General features: G+C 50.2%; 2 protein-coding genes and 1 long non-coding RNA gene across 7 annotated transcripts in view; 1 reads left to right on the forward strand and 2 right to left on the reverse strand.

The window, feature by feature from the left end:
- Positions 1-468: 468 nt before the first annotated feature.
- LOC118975646 (uncharacterized) lies at positions 469-2,025 on the reverse strand. Its single transcript, XR_005064105.1, has 2 exons — positions 1,786-2,025; positions 469-1,046 (listed from the first exon to the last, which is right to left on the reverse strand). It is a non-coding gene; the product is annotated as an uncharacterized LOC118975646 (long non-coding RNA).
- An 85-nt stretch (positions 2,026-2,110) lies between these two features.
- Positions 2,111-13,701, forward strand: CCT8 (chaperonin containing TCP1 subunit 8). The gene is made up of 15 exons (XM_037029685.1): positions 2,111-2,256; positions 4,101-4,191; positions 4,857-4,936; positions 6,224-6,373; positions 6,841-7,021; positions 7,131-7,192; positions 8,009-8,146; positions 8,990-9,168; positions 9,799-9,865; positions 9,939-10,026; positions 10,104-10,219; positions 10,583-10,654; positions 10,732-10,896; positions 11,117-11,236; positions 13,529-13,701. The coding sequence occupies exons 1-15, from the start codon at positions 2,197-2,199 to the stop codon at positions 13,604-13,606; spliced, it is 1,647 nt and encodes a 548-aa protein (XP_036885580.1). The 5' UTR covers positions 2,111-2,196; the 3' UTR covers positions 13,607-13,701.
- Positions 13,702-14,665: 964 nt separating this feature from the next.
- Positions 14,666-17,923, reverse strand: part of USP16 (ubiquitin specific peptidase 16) — a 28,439-nt gene continuing 25,181 nt past the window's right edge. For all 5 annotated transcript variants that reach the window (XM_037029681.1, XM_037029684.1, XM_037029682.1 and 2 more), the window contains 2 exons: positions 15,170-15,326; positions 14,666-15,067 (listed from right to left, as the gene is read on the reverse strand). In XM_037029681.1, the coding sequence (XP_036885576.1) occupies positions 14,943-15,067; positions 15,170-15,326 (282 nt within the window). In that variant the 3' untranslated portion in view covers positions 14,666-14,942. The remainder of the gene's footprint in view (positions 15,068-15,169; positions 15,327-17,923) is intronic.

Genomic DNA, 17,923 nt, shown 5'->3' on the forward strand with positions numbered 1-17,923 from the left:
GTGTGTGTGTGTGTGTGTTATATTTCTCTTAGGTTGTCAGAGTGTGAGGATTTTAATGTGTTGATGTTCTGCTCTGAGTGAACCTGCATTTGATAAAAGCCGAGTGATTAGCAGTTATCATGCATGACTCCTGTCTGTTCCTTGGCACCAGGCTGCTCTGCAGGCAGCAAGCCAAGAAGTTGCCCAGCTCGCTTATAGGAAAGTGTCAGGAACACACTCATGACATACGTTGGTGCAAAGTACAAGAGGATGAGGACCTCAGACACTCAGCTGGTGGCCATACTCAGGAATAGCCTTGGGCGGCAGAGAGTGGCACAGTTCCATGCGTCTGCAGTCCTTACTAATCGCCTCCTCTAAGCAACCTTGTGGAGGGCTGGAGCCGGCCTAGGCACCACTGGCTGCTCCGGAGAAGAGAGAAACAATTTTGGTGCATTTCACTTCTTTCCATTTACTATATTAAAATTAAACGTAAGGTCAATTTTTATTACAAATTTCCCATGGAATTTGATTTCTCGGCTGTTAACTCGTTTAATTTCCCATGGTTCTTATCAAGATTTGGTTCCTTAGTCATTTTTAGTTAAATTCTGTCAAGTGTCATTTTAACACCTTTCACTTCTAGCTTGTGTTTGTCACAACACCCCCTCGGAGTCCGAAGTTTTTATTTGCACGCCAGTCGATCACGGAAAACCCTTGTGTTGTTTGGGACGGATCCGCTGCAGGTTCGCTGCCGCTTGAGTCGCAGGACCCCGCTCCTCCTGAACATCACCGAGGCTCTCAGAGGGCTTTTACTTGGGTTACAGCTAACAGTATTCTCATATTCTAAGTTGAAACTGACTTAAAAATGTTTTCTAACTTAAAGATACAGTAATAAGCCCATCACGTTTACATAGTTTTATTAAGTAACTACCTTTCAAAACAAATAAAAAGTGGGAAGAGGGGCACTGTTTTACGCTTTTGCCAATGTGTGTGCAGTCCGTCTCACTAGAAGACAACCGGCTTCTCTCGCCCTGACGTTCCAACTGTGTTGTCCCCACTCGTCGCGCGACCTCTCTGAAGACCAGGAAGGAAATGTCTTAGTTTTGCTAGGAAGACAGTTCGGTCCCGGTCAGCACGGCTGGAGGTCCGACCACCCTGAGAACTGCTGACTTCGTGGAGGCTTCCCAACAGGTGTTCACGGACCATTTGATTTGTGTCAAAAAGGGATTTTTTATTTTAATAATGAGGCATTTTTTTAAGGAGAAAAAGTAGAAAATGTTGGTTATTCCGTGGTTATTCCTCCAGGGACAGTAAACCTATCCCAATTTAAAGAAAGTAAGTAATTACTTTCAAAGTGCCCGTCAAAGAACACGAGTGGAGCCCAAGCGTCCTGCTTCGAGTTTCTGCATTTTCAACGGGAAGCGCGGACTGCGTCCCGGGGTGGCGAACCCCTCCAGAACACTCCGTTGCCATCCCATCCGGCCTCAACCTGCCCGCGCGCCGGGGGAAGACACCGACAGCAGGTGCTCACTTCCAGGAAAGGGCAGACAAAGCCGTCCGGCCTGCAACGAGCGCGCGACGCGGCCGGGGTGCCGGGCAGGTGCCCACCGGCGGTCCCGCTTCCACCGGAAGGAGGCCGCGTTGTCGGCTGCCAAGACTGTAACCGGTCCGGTGAGGCGCCGCCCTCAGTGGGACCCTCGCTGAGTCACGACCCGCACGGGCCCGTCTCCGCACGAGCCCGTCTCCTCCCGCGCCCAGCCCGTGCGCCCCCGCTACAGGCTCGGCACGTGCAAGGAAAATGAAGCATACGTGGCCTTGTCAAGGGCCTGGAGCATCACGCACAAATTACTCATGAGGCAGGCGTAGCTTCCAGCTCAGAAACGGCAAATACAAGACGCGCCAACCCTCGCGTTTCCACCCGGAGGACCGTCTGGAGCGAGCCCTGCGGCCTGGGCCGCCTGCGCGTGCGCACCGCAAAGGCCGAAGGCGCGCTCGGCGCTCGGCCCCACCCATCGAGCGGACCGACGAGGGTCAGGGGTTCTGACTGCGAGAACTGTTCCATCTCGCGAGGCTTCAGGCCGGCTGCTGGGAAGGGGCGGGTCTAGCTGAAGAGAAAGGAGGAGCGTGAGGCCGCGCACGCTGCGTTCCCAGGAGGCTGCGCGACCCACGCCTCTTCTGGAGTGTTGCGAACGGCTCGTGAACGGCTTTCGCTGTGCAGCCATGGCGCTCCACGTACCCAAAGCCCTGGGCTTCGCGCAGATGCTCAAGGAGGGAGCGAAGGTGAGTGATGCGGCCCGCGGGGGGAGGGGGTGCAGGAGCGGCAGCGTGGGCCTGCCAACGGACCGGCGTGCGTCCCGGCTCCGCGGTCGGAGGTAGAGAAGGTTCCAGAAGGGGAAGTGCCCGGGGGCGCTGTGGGCGGCGCGGCGATTTCTGTACTACCGCGACCCCGATTTTGTGTCCCTTGACCCCGGATTTGGGCCCGCCGAGGCGGCCTGGCGCCGCCGGATGCCTCCCGCTCGGGGCCGGGGACCGATCGGCGAGGGCGGGGCCGGGCGGAGTCCCTCGCTGAGACGCCGCTGCGGCTGCCCACGTGGGTCCTGCTCCCGTGAGAGGCGTCTTGCGGAACGCGGCCCTCCGGCCTCTCCTGGTCTCTGACGGAGTGGGGGGCCGAAGGTGGCACCTTTGGGTTGGGACCCGCAGGCTGCCTGACACCCTGACCTGAATAAAAACGTCCTGGCTAGGCCTGGGATGTCCTTTCAAGAGCATTGTTTTTTTGAAATGTCTTAGTGCCCTGCTGAGGAATTTGTCCGTTGGCTGTTGAGCAGTGGTGTGGATTTTCGTCCCCATGTTTCCTAGAATCAGTGAGGTTCAGCGCCAGGGAGCTGGTTTCTTGCTGGCAGAAGCACCTTTGGGCCTGCACGACAATAACTGAATAACTGTCTGCGTTTGATGTAAACGCTGATGAAGCAGCTTTGCTAAAAATGACGCCAGGCTGAAAACTTCATAGTGATTATTCTGAGGCAGGGAATAGTAGCCGATCACAAGGAGGATAGTTTCCTGGGATAAAGGAAACCAAGAGTGGGACAGTGGAGAATGACAGGGCAGGAAGCCCAACCGGTGCCCAGCGATGGGAGGGCCCACCGAGGTTAGAGGTGAAGAGGTTAGAGGTGAAGGTGTCCGGGCTGAGGGGTCAGAGGGCATAGACCCCGAGGAGGGTCCACGTTGTGTGCTGAAGGGCCTCAAGGTGTCTGGCTGGTGGTCAGAGGTGCCAGTCGTGCAGTGGGGTGGGGAGGGGAGGCTGAAGGCGAGATGTCAAGTTGGGGTTGTTACTCTTCTGGTCACAGTTCAGCAGCATTGCCTGGGACCTGGGACAGTGTTGTCTGACACTCTGTGGTGACAGGCACCCAGTCCACTGCAAGGCCCCCCCCCCATACTCAATTGCTGGGCACATAGACTGTGGCCCTGCATGCAGGGACTGCACTTGGCATTGCAGTTGCATGAAGTTGAGGCAGCCACAGTGGCTGCTGGGCTGGGCGGAGCAGCTCTAGAGAAATGTTGGTGTGGACACTGGTCAGGAAACTAGAGGCCACAATAAGTGCCACATCTAGAGTCCAGAATAAAACAGTCCAGCTCTGTGCACGACTGGGGAGCTGTCAGCCGTGTGCACCGCAGTGGACCTGCTCCGGCCCCTGAGCGTTGGGGGCAGGCGCGTGTGAGGGACTCCAAGTGACATGCGTCGCTGACCCCGCAAAGCCCAGGCTCTCCATGTTTAGCTTGTGGGCAGAGCAGTGCTTTCACCTGAAACAGCATGCGTGTGTCCTCGGTGGCTCTTCCTGTTCCTCCCTTTACTTCTCGCTGCACTAAACGTGTGACGGGCCCTCTGGTTTGAGTGAGCAGGTGCCAGAGCTCCCTAGAAATGCCATGCTTTGTTTGCTGCACTGGTGAGCGAATGTGTGGGTCATTTATGGACTTGGGGCACTGTGCTTTACCCACTCAAGTCCCACCTGGTTCTCAGGACAGTTCTGGGGTCGGTACTGAGGTTGCTGTTGTCATCCTGGCCCCCGTTGCTCACAGAGGAAAATCCCTGCTCTGCTGTTCCATCTAACCTGCAAGTCTGTTCACAGCATTTCTCAGGATTGGAAGAGGCCGTGTACAGGAATATCCAAGCCTGCAAGGAGTTAGCCCAGACCACGCGCACAGCGTATGGACCGAATGGTAATTTCCAGACCCCCACTCTCAGAGGCACAGCGCGGAGCTGAGCGCGCTGCTCCCCCAGACACCTTCGGGAGGGCCCTGTGCGCATTGGGTTTTAGTCGGCGTGGCACACAGAGTGGCTTTCCAAGTTATTTCCCAGCTCCCAACACTAGTCAGGGTTTCCAGTTTGTAATGAGAATTTTAGATAATCTTCAGAAACATAGGAATCAAAGTATTACTTTTGTTTATTCTATGAAGAGGGTAGAAAAATCATGGGCCTCTCACCACTGAGACAGTAGCTGGTATTCACTGTTACAAATGGCCTAGGCTTCCTGAAAAGTAACACTGTGATTTAAAGGGGAATACTCTCTTGCCTCCTGCATAAACAGAACTTAATGCAGGTTTCTGGAATAAGCAAAAACCAAGTGTACTTTTAAGTGGATTATTTTGTAAGTGTTAGTATAATTTATATTTATTGATCAAAAAGGAGGCAGAGTTGGCATCGTCCTGAGTAAACCAGGGAGACACGTGCCTGGGTGTGCCATCAGGGGCCGTGGGGGAGGGTACTGTGTGGTGGGCTCTCCCCAAGTCATGGAGAAATGCATGGAAGCTTGGGTGTTTTGACTGGATTTTCCTGGGTATTTGGAAGAGGATTTGAGTAATAATGTCTAACTATCATTTTTGAGGAATGAACAAAATGGTTATCAACCACCTGGAGAAGCTGTTTGTGACAAATGATGCAGCGACTATTCTAAGAGAGCTGGAAGTAAGTCCTTCCTTTTGAATTAAAGTTAAGTGTTTTGGTGACATCAAAAATCAGTTTTAACATTTTAGCCACTCAGAAAAGTCTCCTAAGTTACTAACTTACAAGAGGATCGATTGTGATAAATGTGTATTTGCTAATAATGATACCACCTGGAATGTGTTGTCTGGTTCTGTGGTGTGTGACACTGAAGTGACTTAGTCCCAAATGCAGGGACAGCTGGTACCCAGAACAGTGACTTTAAGAAAGTCAGACCAGTGGTTTGACTGCGTGATGGTGAAGCAGCGGGGTTCTGCTGTCACAGAGTCCGTGGCAGAAACGTGCCTGCGTGTCAGTACCGGAACCCATGCGGGACCGTCCTCATGTCACCACTTGTCGGTGTGACCCCAAACACGGTGATCAGTCTTCCTAAATGGAGCTCCAGCTGTGTTGGCGTGTCCCTGACCGGGTTAAGGGCCCACTGGAATGTGCCCTGTGAGTGGGGCGCTGCACTGCGCTCCAACACAGGCTGTTTCATAACCTTCAGTGACCAGTAGGTTCTTCCTTGAACATTACTCTAGACGTGTGCTTTGTCATTTCACATTGAAAATGTGTGCATATATTCAGTGGATTGTCACAGTTGTGTCTTTTTAAAAAATGTTTTTGCGCTTCGTATTTAAGGTCATTGAAGGTTATGAAATAGCCTGAGCCTGTGCTCAGCCGTCCCACTGAGCCTTCCGTTTCCTAGCCGGTGGTCGTCAGTTGCCCCTTGCTTGTCCTGAAAAGAGCATCTCACTCCTTGGGGGAAACAGTTAAAATCTTGGTCTACTCTTTTGGAAGAAATACTTTATACCTCCCTTTTTTGAACCATAGTCCATAGCCCTCCAGTAAGAATGTTCATAGAAACAGAGATTCGTGACCGACTTAAGTGTTAGCTGTTACAGCCTCTCCTGAAGCTCCTATTTCTAATGTGTAGATTTAGTGGTGGGAATTACTTTGGTTTTAATTTATGAACCTATTGTAATGGTTTGAACCTGACCTGTGGAGGTGTCCGTGCTGGACGGCTGCACATGAACAACATACACACTTTGAGGTCCTTTCTCCTTGCCGTGGTCACGTGTGCTTGTGGGCCCTGGGGGACTTGGTTGTCCCATGTGACCACAGCGTCTTTGGTCCTTCGTGTGCCTCAGTGTGACTGGGGAGTCGGAGCCTGTGGACCAAGAAGAAATGGAAGTGGCTGTTTTCATGCTGCTTTAGAGGGCAGTGCTTTGTGAGCTCCGCGTTTAAATTCACAACCCCCTGCCCCGCCAGGTACAGCACCCTGCTGCCAAAATGATCGTGATGGCTTCGCACATGCAAGAGCAGGAGGTCGGAGACGGCACAAACTTCGTGCTGGTGTTTGCGGGCGCTCTGCTGGAGGCGGCCGAGGAGCTCCTGAGAATTGGCCTGTCAGTCTCAGAGGCAGGTGTCTATTGTGGAATGTCCCGCCGCTTCACTTTTGTCTGTTTCTGTGCACACGCCCACACACGCAGCCCCGCACGCCTGCTTCAAATAAGAGTTGCCCTCACAGCAATAGTGAGTGCGGAGCGTTTCCCCTGCGCTTGGCACTGGGTGTGTCTGCGAGACATGCACTGTCTGGTCCTTGCTGGAAGCCTGTCAGTGAGGCCTGTGAACATTAACCCTGTTTTATTTTACATGAGGGATGTGAGACCTAAGTTAGAAAAAATGTCACTCAAGATCTTGCAGCCAGTAAGTGGTGGTTGGGACTCAGGTCTGGCCTTTCACCTGCACTCCCGACCAGTAGGTTCTGCCTTAGACGTTACTCTAGACGTGTGCTTTGTCATTTCATTTTGGAAATGTGTGCATATATTCAGTGGATTGTTACAGTTGTGTCTTTTTAAAAAATGCTTTTGCACTTCATATTTAAGGTCATTGAGGGCTATGAAATAGCCTGCAAGAAAGCCCATGAGATTCTTCCCAGTTTGGTTTGTTGTTCTGCAAAAAATCTCCGAGATGTGGATGAAGTTGCATCTCTACTTCATACGTCTGTAATGAGTAAACAGTACGGTAACGAGGTCTTTCTGGCCAAGCTCATTGCACAGGCATGCGGTGAGTGAACACACCAAGTTGGAGACCCACAGTAGAGTGTCTGATCATGGCAAGACGTTTCCTCTTTTGTCCCGTTTATATTTCTTGATGTGTCTTGTTTTCTTAACAGTATCGATTTTTCCTGATTCCGGCCACTTCAATGTTGATAATATCCGAGTTTGTAAGATTCTGGTAAGTTTTAAAAATGCGTTAACATTATCTAGATAGGTCATTCATTTTGGGAGGATTAATTTTGTGTTAATCACACTTAAATTGGACCTTGGGTTCTAGGCCCTTGAGATTTCTGCCTTTTGAAGCATCATTTATGTAACATTTTGATTTTGCTTGGCTGTTACCAAATGTTAGCTTTGAAAGAGTATTGACATCTTGTAAAGTCATCATTTTTCCTTGACAGTCTGAAGGGTGAGAATAGAGCATAGACAGTATTGTTTTGATAAAAACATCCACTTGACAGAGTAACACCTACAGTTGTAGTGGTTTCACACGTTGGCACACGACTGTTGATGTAGCTGTGCTGCCAACAGTCGTCCGTGTGCTGGTTCTGTGTCCACATGCACACATCTGTGTGCGGACTGGGTTTCTGACTCTCTCCACCCACTGCCCTCCCTGCTAAATGGTAAGCTTGTGAGCTCTGAGACTGTGCCCCATCCCTGAGCCTGGCCAGCCCTGACAGCGGTGCTGGGTCCATCAGCGTCCCGCATGCGCGGGCAGGTGAGTGGGTAGCTCAGAGGGGTTGTTCTCAGTCTTTGGTGCCTCCCTCTGTATGGAAGACCCTCTCCCCTCCCCCACATCAGTGGCTTGTTCCCAAAGTGGGTTCCTCCCTGCTCTGCAGCCGTGTGTCTGGACGTACCACTCCCTCCCCACCGGGAGTCACTGCCTGGTGTGTGTGTGCTGCTGCGGGGGCGGGGGGGGTGGGTTGCAGAATCGGCACTTCAGCCCAGGTGTCAACCTTGCGAGCTTACAGATGGTTTTGCTGTCGTTCCTCAGGGCTCTGGCATCTGTTCCTCTTCAGTCTTGCATGGCATGGTTTTTAAGAAGGAAACAGAAGGCGATGTGACATCTGTCAAAGATGCGAAAATAGCGGTATACTCTTGTCCTTTCGATGGCATGATAACAGAGACCAAGGTGTGTGGCCCTCAGGACCTCAGCATCAGGGGGAGGGTTGGAGGCTGGCCCTCAGGCTGTCACAGGACCCCAAAGGTCTGAGGGGGTGGTCTCCTCTCAGAGACTCCATGTGATTGTTAGACACTGTGGGTCCTGTCTGGTGTTTAAAATCAGGTTTATGTTCTTTGACTCAGCAATTCAGACCTAAACGTTAAACTTGAACTTTGACGTGGGGCCCGTGTCGTTTGTGTTGTGGCCTGCAGCCCTTGCTTCTGACAGCTCACTGAGCAAGTGAAAGTGCTCACTGAAGAGCGTTGGGCACTTGTGTGCTATTCATTAAACAAACAAACAAAAAAGTTGCGATTCTGTAGGATTCTAAAACAAAAATACACTAATATCATTTGAAATTGATGGCTTTGATTTTAAAGAACTACACATTGTACAAAGTTTGAAGATTATAGATTGCTGATGACTTCATTCCTAGAATTCTTGAAATCTGAGTTGTTGATAGTTTCAAAAGTTAGGTTTGTGGTGGGAGGGTTGGTTATTAGTCCATGTTTTAGAAAAAGTTTGGACTACTTGCCGTTAGTCACAAGTCAGGACAGCTGCCTGACATCTCTCAGACTGAGGTGTTTCTCCAGCTTCTCTACCAGGGTCCCTTCAAAGCGACAGGGCATCGTTTTAGGGGTGCGAGAGTCTAGGAGTGCACCGACTTTCCGTTACTTTGGTAAAGATTTTGTATTCTGCCTCATAATACACTCGCATCTGTCATAGTTTTTGTTTTTTCAGTAAAATGCTGTCCTGTGACTTTGAACACCAAAGTAAAATGGTTTTAAAAAGAATGCTTGCTTGCTTGCTTACTAGGGAACAGTATTGATAAAGACTGCTGAAGAATTGATGAATTTCAGTAAGGGAGAAGAAAATCTAATGGATGCGCAAGTCAGAGCCATTGCTGACAGTGGCGCAAATGTCATTGTCACGGGCGGCAAGGTGGCAGACATGGCTCTTCATTATGCAAACAAGTACAACATCATGCTGGTGAGGTGAGAGCCGCTTCACTCTGTTTGCCTCTGTTGGAAATGGCTTTTGTCTGTGAGACACCAAATGCAGACTTACAAGGGGCGGGGTAGGAGATCAAGTATTAGATCAAAGAGCAGAAGGACCTACTTGGTCTAGGCAGCAGAAAACACCTCTAAGAAAACATTGAGCTCAGAGCTGTGGGACCAGCAATCAGCACGGGCACTTGGAGAGTGGGAGGGGGAGGCAGTCTGGGCAGGCTCAGTGCCAACCTGTGGGTGGGGTTGGGGACACTGGCAGTCCAGGAGGCCCACCAGGCAGCTTGTCAACCCTCTCCCACCCGCTATCACCCCGGATGAGGTGTGCAGGCGTGTCACCCAAAGGACAGCAGGAGAGTCCTTGTGCCAGGGCTCCTCTTGTGCTTCATAGCTCCAGGCCCTCAGCGTCTCCCAGGGACTTGAGCTCCCGTTCCGGAGTGACGCTGTGTACACCTGCGTCCAGGCTGCATAGTGTGGCCTGGGCCTTTTCTGAGCCTGAACCTTCAGGTCAAACCTTGTGACTTAGGGATTATTGTGTAGTTTCCTGTTCAGTCATTGCATCTTGTTCTGTCTGATAGAGTTAAAGCTTCTATTAAGGTTTTTGTTTTGTTTTTTAAGGCTGAACTCAAAGTGGGATCTCCGAAGGTTGTGTAAAACTGTGGGTGCTACTGCGCTGCCGAGGCTGGTAAGCATGGGGGACAGTGCTAACGGAGTGCAGCCTGGCTGTGGTTTCTGTTACAACGGTGCCTTTCTTGCAGACTCCTCCTGTTGTTGAAGAAATGGGATGTTGTGACAGTGTGTACCTCTCAGAAGTTGGAGACACGCAGGTGGTGGTCTTCAAGCACGGTGGGTAGTGCTCGTGAGTGTGTGCGCGCACCTGGGTGTTTGTTTTCGCCACTGATCCCAGGCGTGTTCACTGACAGAGAAGGAAGACGGTGCCATTTCCACCATAGTGCTCCGGGGCTCTACAGACAATCTGATGGACGACGTGGAGAGAGCAGTGGACGATGGTGTGAATACTTTCAAGGTTCTCACGAGGGTCAGTATTAGAGTGGCCTGGATGTAGTGGCTTGCAAGGCCTCAGCAGCCCAGTTGCCAGACTCCTGACATTCTAGAACTTCAAAGTGGTGGTTCATGTAATAAAGCAAAGCGCCTTTTTTACTTAAGATTTTTTTATCTGTATTGAAGGGATAGTTATAAGCACTATTTTAGTGCTACATCTAGAAAAGCAGGTAAGTTCCTGTTCACTTGCTTCTTTGCTTTCTGTGTGCTAGATGCCCGGATCACTGCACCTGTTCACAACTTGTATTTAGCATCTGACTAAGAAACTGGTGGAGTGCTGGCATCGGGTTAGAAAACGGGAAACTGCTTCTTAACAATCTTCTGTCCCTGCATGTTTCAGGACAAGCGACTCCTGCCTGGAGGTGGAGCCACAGAAATCGAGTTGGCCAAACAGATCACGTCGCATGGAGAGGTACAGCTTTCTCGGGTAAATTGACTTTCATCTCGCCCTTTGAGTCAGGTAGAGTAATGAACTTGTTTCTGCTTTAGACGTGTCCTGGACTTGAGCAGTACGCCATTAAGAAGTTTGCAGAGGCGTTGGAAGCTATCCCACGGGCCCTGGCAGAAAACTCGGGGGTTAAGGCCAATGAAGTCATCTCCAAACTCTATGCAGTACATCAGGAAGGAAATAAAAACGTTGGATTAGACATTGAGGTATTTGAGAAAAAAACAACTTAAATGTTTTGTGAATGCAAAACCTAAAAATAGAAGTGTAGAAAGAAAATGAGTGAAGATTTAGTGTTTCTCTTGTTTTTTTTAATAACTTTTTGTTTTGTATGGTATATAGGATATTACTTCCCCTGTTGCTTTTCAAGTGTACACACCTTAGCATAAGAGAATTTGAAGCGAAAAATGAAAATTGCTGTGTTGACAGGCTGAAGTTCCTGCGGTGAAGGACATGCTGGAGGCTGGGGTCCTAGACACTTACCTGGGGAAGTACTGGGCCATCAAACTGGCTACGAATGCTGCCGTCACTGTCCTCAGGGTGGACCAGGTGCGTGGCAGGGAGAGTCTTGCTCTTCAGAAATGTCATTTTCATATGGCTCAGTGGTGTGTTCACAGACTAGACAGCGCTGTTCTCATTTGACTCAGTAGCGCCCCTCCCCCTCACCTGACAAGTGCTACAGGGCCCTTCGTGTTTTTGTTTTTAATTTGGAATCTTACTGAAGATCCCAGTGTTCAGACTCTTTAGCCTAAGAACCTCTTTGTGGGTGGTGGTGAGGAATCCGGGAGGGCGGAACTCCTGCTACTGCCCACTGGCTTGTAACACAAACAGGTGCAGCCCGAGTTGTCCCTGGAGATGTGGGGCCTGGGTGTGGTGGGTCATGTGTGAGGCGCTGCTGAAAGGTTTAAAGGTGTTAGAAACCAGCATTTCTGCTCTTTTCCTTCTTTTGAAAAGTATGGCAAAGAGGAAACATGGTAAAGACTTGTTCTGGGTTAAGAAACAAACCAGAATTCTTAATTTCTCAAGGTGTTACTAGTAAACTGAATGAAACTCATTTTTCTACATAATTCTAGAAATGATTCTTAAGCAATGAAGTATTTGTAAGCACATAGAAACTTTAAGTCCTGGGAAAACAGCATAAACGTATTAAGTGAAAATCAGGCAGGACTTGCAAGTGAGGTGGAATTAGACAAACTGATGACCAGGTGGTGCTGTTGCCAGGCATACAAGATCCACCTCAGCAAAAAGAAGTCCTTTTCCCACTGCAGCGTGACCGAAAATGGAGCTTGTGTTTGTGTACTGAACTTATCAATAGGGTGTTTCTATGTTGGTGTATTGGGTATTTTCCAGTTTTTAAATAAAATAATGGAAGCCTGCAGAAATGCTTATTCTAAAAGTTAGGAGCAAAAATAGAAGGCGAAGGAGAGATGAATTGGCAGAAATTCTCATAGTGGAAGTTCCTTTTAACCCGATGAATTTCCACTGTCCTAGGCCCTGCTGGTCCCAGGTGTGGGTGGGGCGCCGAGGCTTTGGTTATTCGATGTTGTCTGCCCTTGGGAAGATGGGTGTCTGACAACTCGGTGACTTCTACATTAACCAGCTGGTGTTACTGTAATGAACTTTCACTGGATTTTGTGTAGCTTGTAATCTGGGGCAGGACTCGCAAGTCACGTGAGCACTGGATAACATAGAAGGGCTGGATTGATTTTAGTCAGGTCCTCGTTTCACTAGTCCTCAGATTATGGTCCACAAGTCAACTGCATTAACGTTGCGTACAACTTGTTAAAAACACAAATTCTTGGGCCCAACCCAGATGCACTGAACCAGACACTCTGGAGGGAGGACCAGCAATGTGCTTTAAATGAGCCGTGCAGGTGGTTATGCTCCCAGGAAGTCTGAGGACTGTTCTGGGTCTTTTTTAAAAAATCAAGCTACACTTTGTTTGATTCTGAATTTATACTGAATGCCTTTAATTCAATCTGAACTTAACTCTCCATTAATAAAATGGTATTCCAAGAATTGAAGGTTTAGGTTTCTTATGGAAGCCTACGAGAGGGGTGTGGAATCTGCCAGGGGTGACGGCAGGGCAGGGTTTTACAGCTTGTGCGCGTCAAACAGAAGCCGAGAAACAGAAATGTTTCCAAGAATACTATTTCCAGTTGTGAGCTTCAAAATGTATGAGCTTGAGAGTTCTCCTTGGAGGAAGCCCAACTAATTCAGTTTAATTTGGCTTCTCTCCCAAGTGAAGAAGATCCGAAAGCTGTTGCCATTCCCCCACCCCTCTTTTGGCCAAATGTGAATCCTTTAAAATGCCAGGTGGTTGTGCTTGAGAAATGCTGGGTTAGCGTTTTATAGACACATTGGAGGCTTCTGGTGGCTGGTATTTATGGACACACACTTCTCACACTGGAGTGGTTCTCGGGTACATACTCCAGCGACTTTGTGTGCGTGTGCGTGCACAAACCACTTTGGATGCTAATGGCAAAACTGGCAATGGACCTGACATTCCTAGCCCTGGAGGAGGTGGGGATAAGAGTGGTTGGCAAGACACACCTCTTGTGTCAGTAGCAAACCAGTGCCAAGTTGATTCGTGCCGGCAGTGTGTGCAAGTTCTCGCTCCCGGCTCATCACTGATGGGCACGTGTGGAGGTTGCTGCTGTCAGTGTCCAGAAGAGCAGGAAACTCCCACTGCTGAGCCCTGACCACCTCTCTGCTGTTCCTTGCAAATCATGTGGTTCACTTCTAGGTGATGCTTAATCCTGAGTCAGGCTAATAGGAGAAAGTTCTTTTTCGTCATATAGATTGTGTTTCTAAGTAGGTTCTTGACATTCTGTTTTACAGATCATCATGGCAAAACCAGCAGGGGGACCCAAGCCTCCCAGTGGGAAGAAGGACTGGGACGATGACCAGAATGACTGAGTGGGCGGCTCTCGCATGGTGCCCCAGGAGTTGGCAGCTGGTTTCCTGTTGGTGAATTGTCTCCTCGGCTGCATTAGGTAGTAAACATGTTGTTACCAAAGCCTTGTTGTCTGGTGACTACTGTCCTGGGGTCTAAGTGACCTGACTCAGCCTTGTTCATGACACACAGGCAGGTCACTGTAGTAATTAGGGACCGATTTCCACCGTGTGTCTGGCCTGGTGCCTGTTCTTGAGCATTTCGTGAGACGTGGCAGTGCTGCTTCTCCACGGTGAAGGCAGGTTGAGGTGGTGACAGACACCAGGTGACCCACCCACCCCACAAAGCATCTCCTGTCTGGCCTTAACTGGAAATCTGCTGACTCCTGGGCTACGTTTTTCAGTGTTTCTCACAACTCAGGAAATCTAAGCGTCTGAGTAACTTGTTTCATGAGCAATGAATGCACAGTACAGAGATGTAGTACAACTGAAACCGCACCTCCTGGTGTGTGCAAATCAGGATTCATAGAGCATATCTTAAGATCAGTAAAATGGATTTTATGGACATAGACTACGGAACGTTTTAGATAGCACTTTGAAATTTTGTATTGGTATTCCTGAGGGATTTTGGAAGCACTACAGAGAACTGGTTTCAAGATGAGCTCAGTAGGTTGTGAAGGTGATACAGGCTCAGGGAGTCCGCAGGCCTGGTGTCCTTGCGGCTCTCAGGCTGCATTTGACTCAGAAGTGCTGGCTGCCTGGTGAAAGGAGTTTCTTGGGAGGGTAGTTTGCAAATGCTTTCTGGCACAGTGGCATTGAAGGGACCTGGTGCCCCATTAGTCCCAACAATGTGGCCTTGGTCCAGCTCATCGCAAGAGCACTGCAGTTAGCCTGTGCCCAGCTGTGCACACAGTAGCCTCAGAACTGCAGGCGCGCGTTTTCTGCCAGTGATATATCACTGCCGACATCCAACACCTGTACTTATAAAATTAACATGCGAGTGGTAAAGTTTCATCAGCCAGTCCGATACCTGGTAGGGTCAGTCCACACAACTGTAAACATCCTAAGTAATAAAACGAGATCTGGGGGTAAGTCCGTTTATTGATGCATGTAACCCACCACCAGACACGTTAACCAGAGGACTTGATTCAGAATCCTTCCAGGACCTGGAAGCAAGAATTAAAAGCCGCTGACAACTGTGGTCAGTCTGCATGTACTTTCCCTTCGGTATTTCAACACATGATTGCTTCTGGCACGGACTTAATTTTAAGTGAACATGATTTAGTCTTTAGTTGTTTATTATTCTTACAGCTGTTATAAAAGCCCTAAATGCATTTCCAGAGAAAGCACTTGCTGAAACTCAGAGGATTCTCTCGTAAAACAAAAGGTACGCCTGTGAGTTCAGCACTTTATCTGTAGACACGACACGTACATGGGTGTCACTGATGTGAAACCACTGCCCTTTGGTTGATTCCATTTCGAAATCTGTCAAGAAAATGGAAAATGAGGTGTCAACAGAGAAAATCAAGTTCATTGTCATTTGGCTTGCTGCGTGTGTGCTGAGTGCCAGAACTCTGTAGGCCTCACCTTGTGGGATGTCCCCGTGGAGAACAAAATCCGACAGGCGAGTGTGTGCTGCTCGCGCCTTGCTGTAAGCTGTGTAGTGCCCGGACCGCATGGTGCCACTGTGCTCCACGACTCCGTACAGGGAGTACAGCACCCTGGTACTGTCCTCAGCAACATTCTTTAGGAACAAACAGGGTTCAGACGCTGGTTGTAGTCCGATCCGTACAGGAACCAAGGGCAAGACGCTTTTACCCTACAGTCTGACCTCCACAATGAAAACCCCTTAATCTGGACTTGACCTGCCTACCTTGTCTCTGTCTGCTGAGTCTTGTCCCTCCTTACTCCCTGGCAGTTGTCGTCACCTTTTTCCAGAGGCCACCTGATGGAGTCTCATAGCCTAGAAACTTCCATGACAACCTCCCTGAATGTCTTGAGTGTCAGGCTCAAATAATTTCAAAGGACCTCAACCATTCCAGCACCCTGGTTTCTGCTCAGAATGGAAGTTAAATTTTCTACAGCAGAGGGCCAGCATTCGGATTACATTTCAAAACCCACTCTGCGTTTCTGTGAGGGGTGCTCGGCCTGGCCAGCTGCAGCCCACTCGCCACAGGACCGTGTGAGTGCAGGCAGGCCCCGTCCCAACAGGCCCCCTGCCCCTCGCTGCTGCTGCTGCGCCTCACCCTGCTCCAGTCGCTGCCCCATTCACTGAACTGGATGCTGCTTCACCCCAAATCCAGTTGCCCTCCTTGGGGACCCCCAGTGTCCATCAGTGACCCTCAGCACTGTCACTGCCGTCCATTCCGGCCTCATCGCTTGGAACTGTCCCAAAGTCGTCCTGGGTGTCCAGGCTCAGGCCAAAGATCTCCCGTCCCTTCAGCCCTCAGCTCACCTTCCACCCAGCAGGGTCTCCTGTCCCATTTCCTCCTGGCCTCTCGGCCTCCTTCCCAAGTACTACCTGTAACCTCAACATTCAAAACGGAGTGCAACAGCAGTGCTGGGGTGACTACAGAGCCCACCTGCCGCGCCGCCAGCCCCTTGTTCCTGACAGCCGACTTCACCTCCCACTACAGGAAACGAAGGCACAGCCTAACGGACAGCAGGCGCCCATTCTCCCTGTTCATAGATGACACTCTGGCTTGGTGTCATCGGGCCTCCTCCCAGGTCTTCCCCAATCAAATATCTTCACCCTCTAGATTTCGTCTTGGACTCTAAACCTACGTAATGTCTCTCAGACTTAAACCACTAACAGGAGTCCCCAGCCCCTGGGCCACGGTTAGAACGGCCATTTGACAGGAGGGGAGTGGCAGGCAGGTGAGCAAGCAGAGCTTCCTCCCCATTACTGCCTGAGCTCCACTGCCTCCCCCCTCCCCAGCCTGGAAAAGACTGTTTTCCAAGAAACTGGTCGCTAGTACTGAAAGGGTTAGGGACAGCTGCTCTAACCTGTGTCAGCCTCAGTATGTCATTCATGTCTCCACCCACAGAAGCAAGCAGCACTTTGGTTTGCCATGACCTCCATGCCATCTGGTCCTAACTGTTCCCTGGTCTTTTTTTCCGACTATTCTGACACTGGGGGCTCTTGGCCCTTTCTTTGGAGCCTGAACACAGGGCGTTGGCACTTTAGGCAAAAGATGGGTTCTTTGTGACCTTGTATTCAAAACTAATGCCACCAAAAGCTGTCCACCAGCAAAAATGGCAGTAGCCTGCAAACATACTGATTACAATTCACTCTGCCCACCAGCTCTGAATACATCTCAGAAAACTTTAGATTGGGGAGGAAGGAGGATATCTATCATTTCAAGTTTCATAAGTAAAGTAAGACTCAACATACTTCTGCTGACGTATTGTGAGTCCCCAGGTCCTCAACCTGGGGGCCGCCGAGACGCCAGCCTTTCCTGCTTTAACCACAACCTGTGCGCCAATGTCCAAACACCCACCTGCAGCCCCGGCCTCAGCACGTCTGCCCCAACGCTTCCCAAACACTACCACGTGAATGGCTAAAGAATGTCAAAGTCGATGTACCCCAACTGAACACTTTATCCTTTCTCGACCCACCCTTCTTCCCAGGTTTCCCTCCTCAATTTAAGACACCCTCTGCCCACAAGTCCAGTCCCCTAACCAGGCCCAGGGGTCACACACCACCCCTCTTCCCAGGTCACCCTCAGCGCGTACAGAAAGGCTCCACCTTGTCTTCCAGACCGACCGACCAACCGACCGACCGCTGTCTGGGTTCATCCACAGACTGAACACTCTCAACGGCCTCCCAACTCGTTCTACCTCCAGTCCACACAACACACAGATCTGCTGTGACCTGCTTCTGTGGCTCCTCCCCGAGGACACAGATCCGCAGGACCCATTTTCGTGGCTCCCCAGTGAACACCTCATAAAGTCTGGTTCCTCCAAGACCTGCCCAGCCCAGTCCCTAGGCTTTGCCCTCTACCCCCTGCCAGCCTCGCACTGGGAACTCCAGAACTGCCTGCAGCCCGCACCCCACTCCCCACGGCTCTGTTCCACACCAGGTCTCGCTGCTGTGGCGCCGACCAAGGCACACACCCCTCTCGGAGCCTCCCCAGAACCACTCCTGCCTGTGCACACAGACTGACAACCAGCCACGTTGTCTGCTTAGCTCCCGAGACAGTGTCTGCCACAATCACGAGGACTTAAAGAAATGAAATAATAAACCTTCCTTCCTTCAAAACAGAAGGAACAGAAATCAAAGACCCAGTACCCAGTGAATTTTCACCAACCTCTCACTTATGCGAGTTGCTGTTGCAGTAT

Source organism: Sturnira hondurensis, unplaced genomic scaffold (assembly GCF_014824575.4).
Source record: "Sturnira hondurensis isolate 20B ecotype Veracruz unplaced genomic scaffold, ASM1482457v3 Scaffold0020398, whole genome shotgun sequence".
NCBI classification, from domain to species: Eukaryota; Metazoa; Chordata; class Mammalia; order Chiroptera; family Phyllostomidae; genus Sturnira; species Sturnira hondurensis.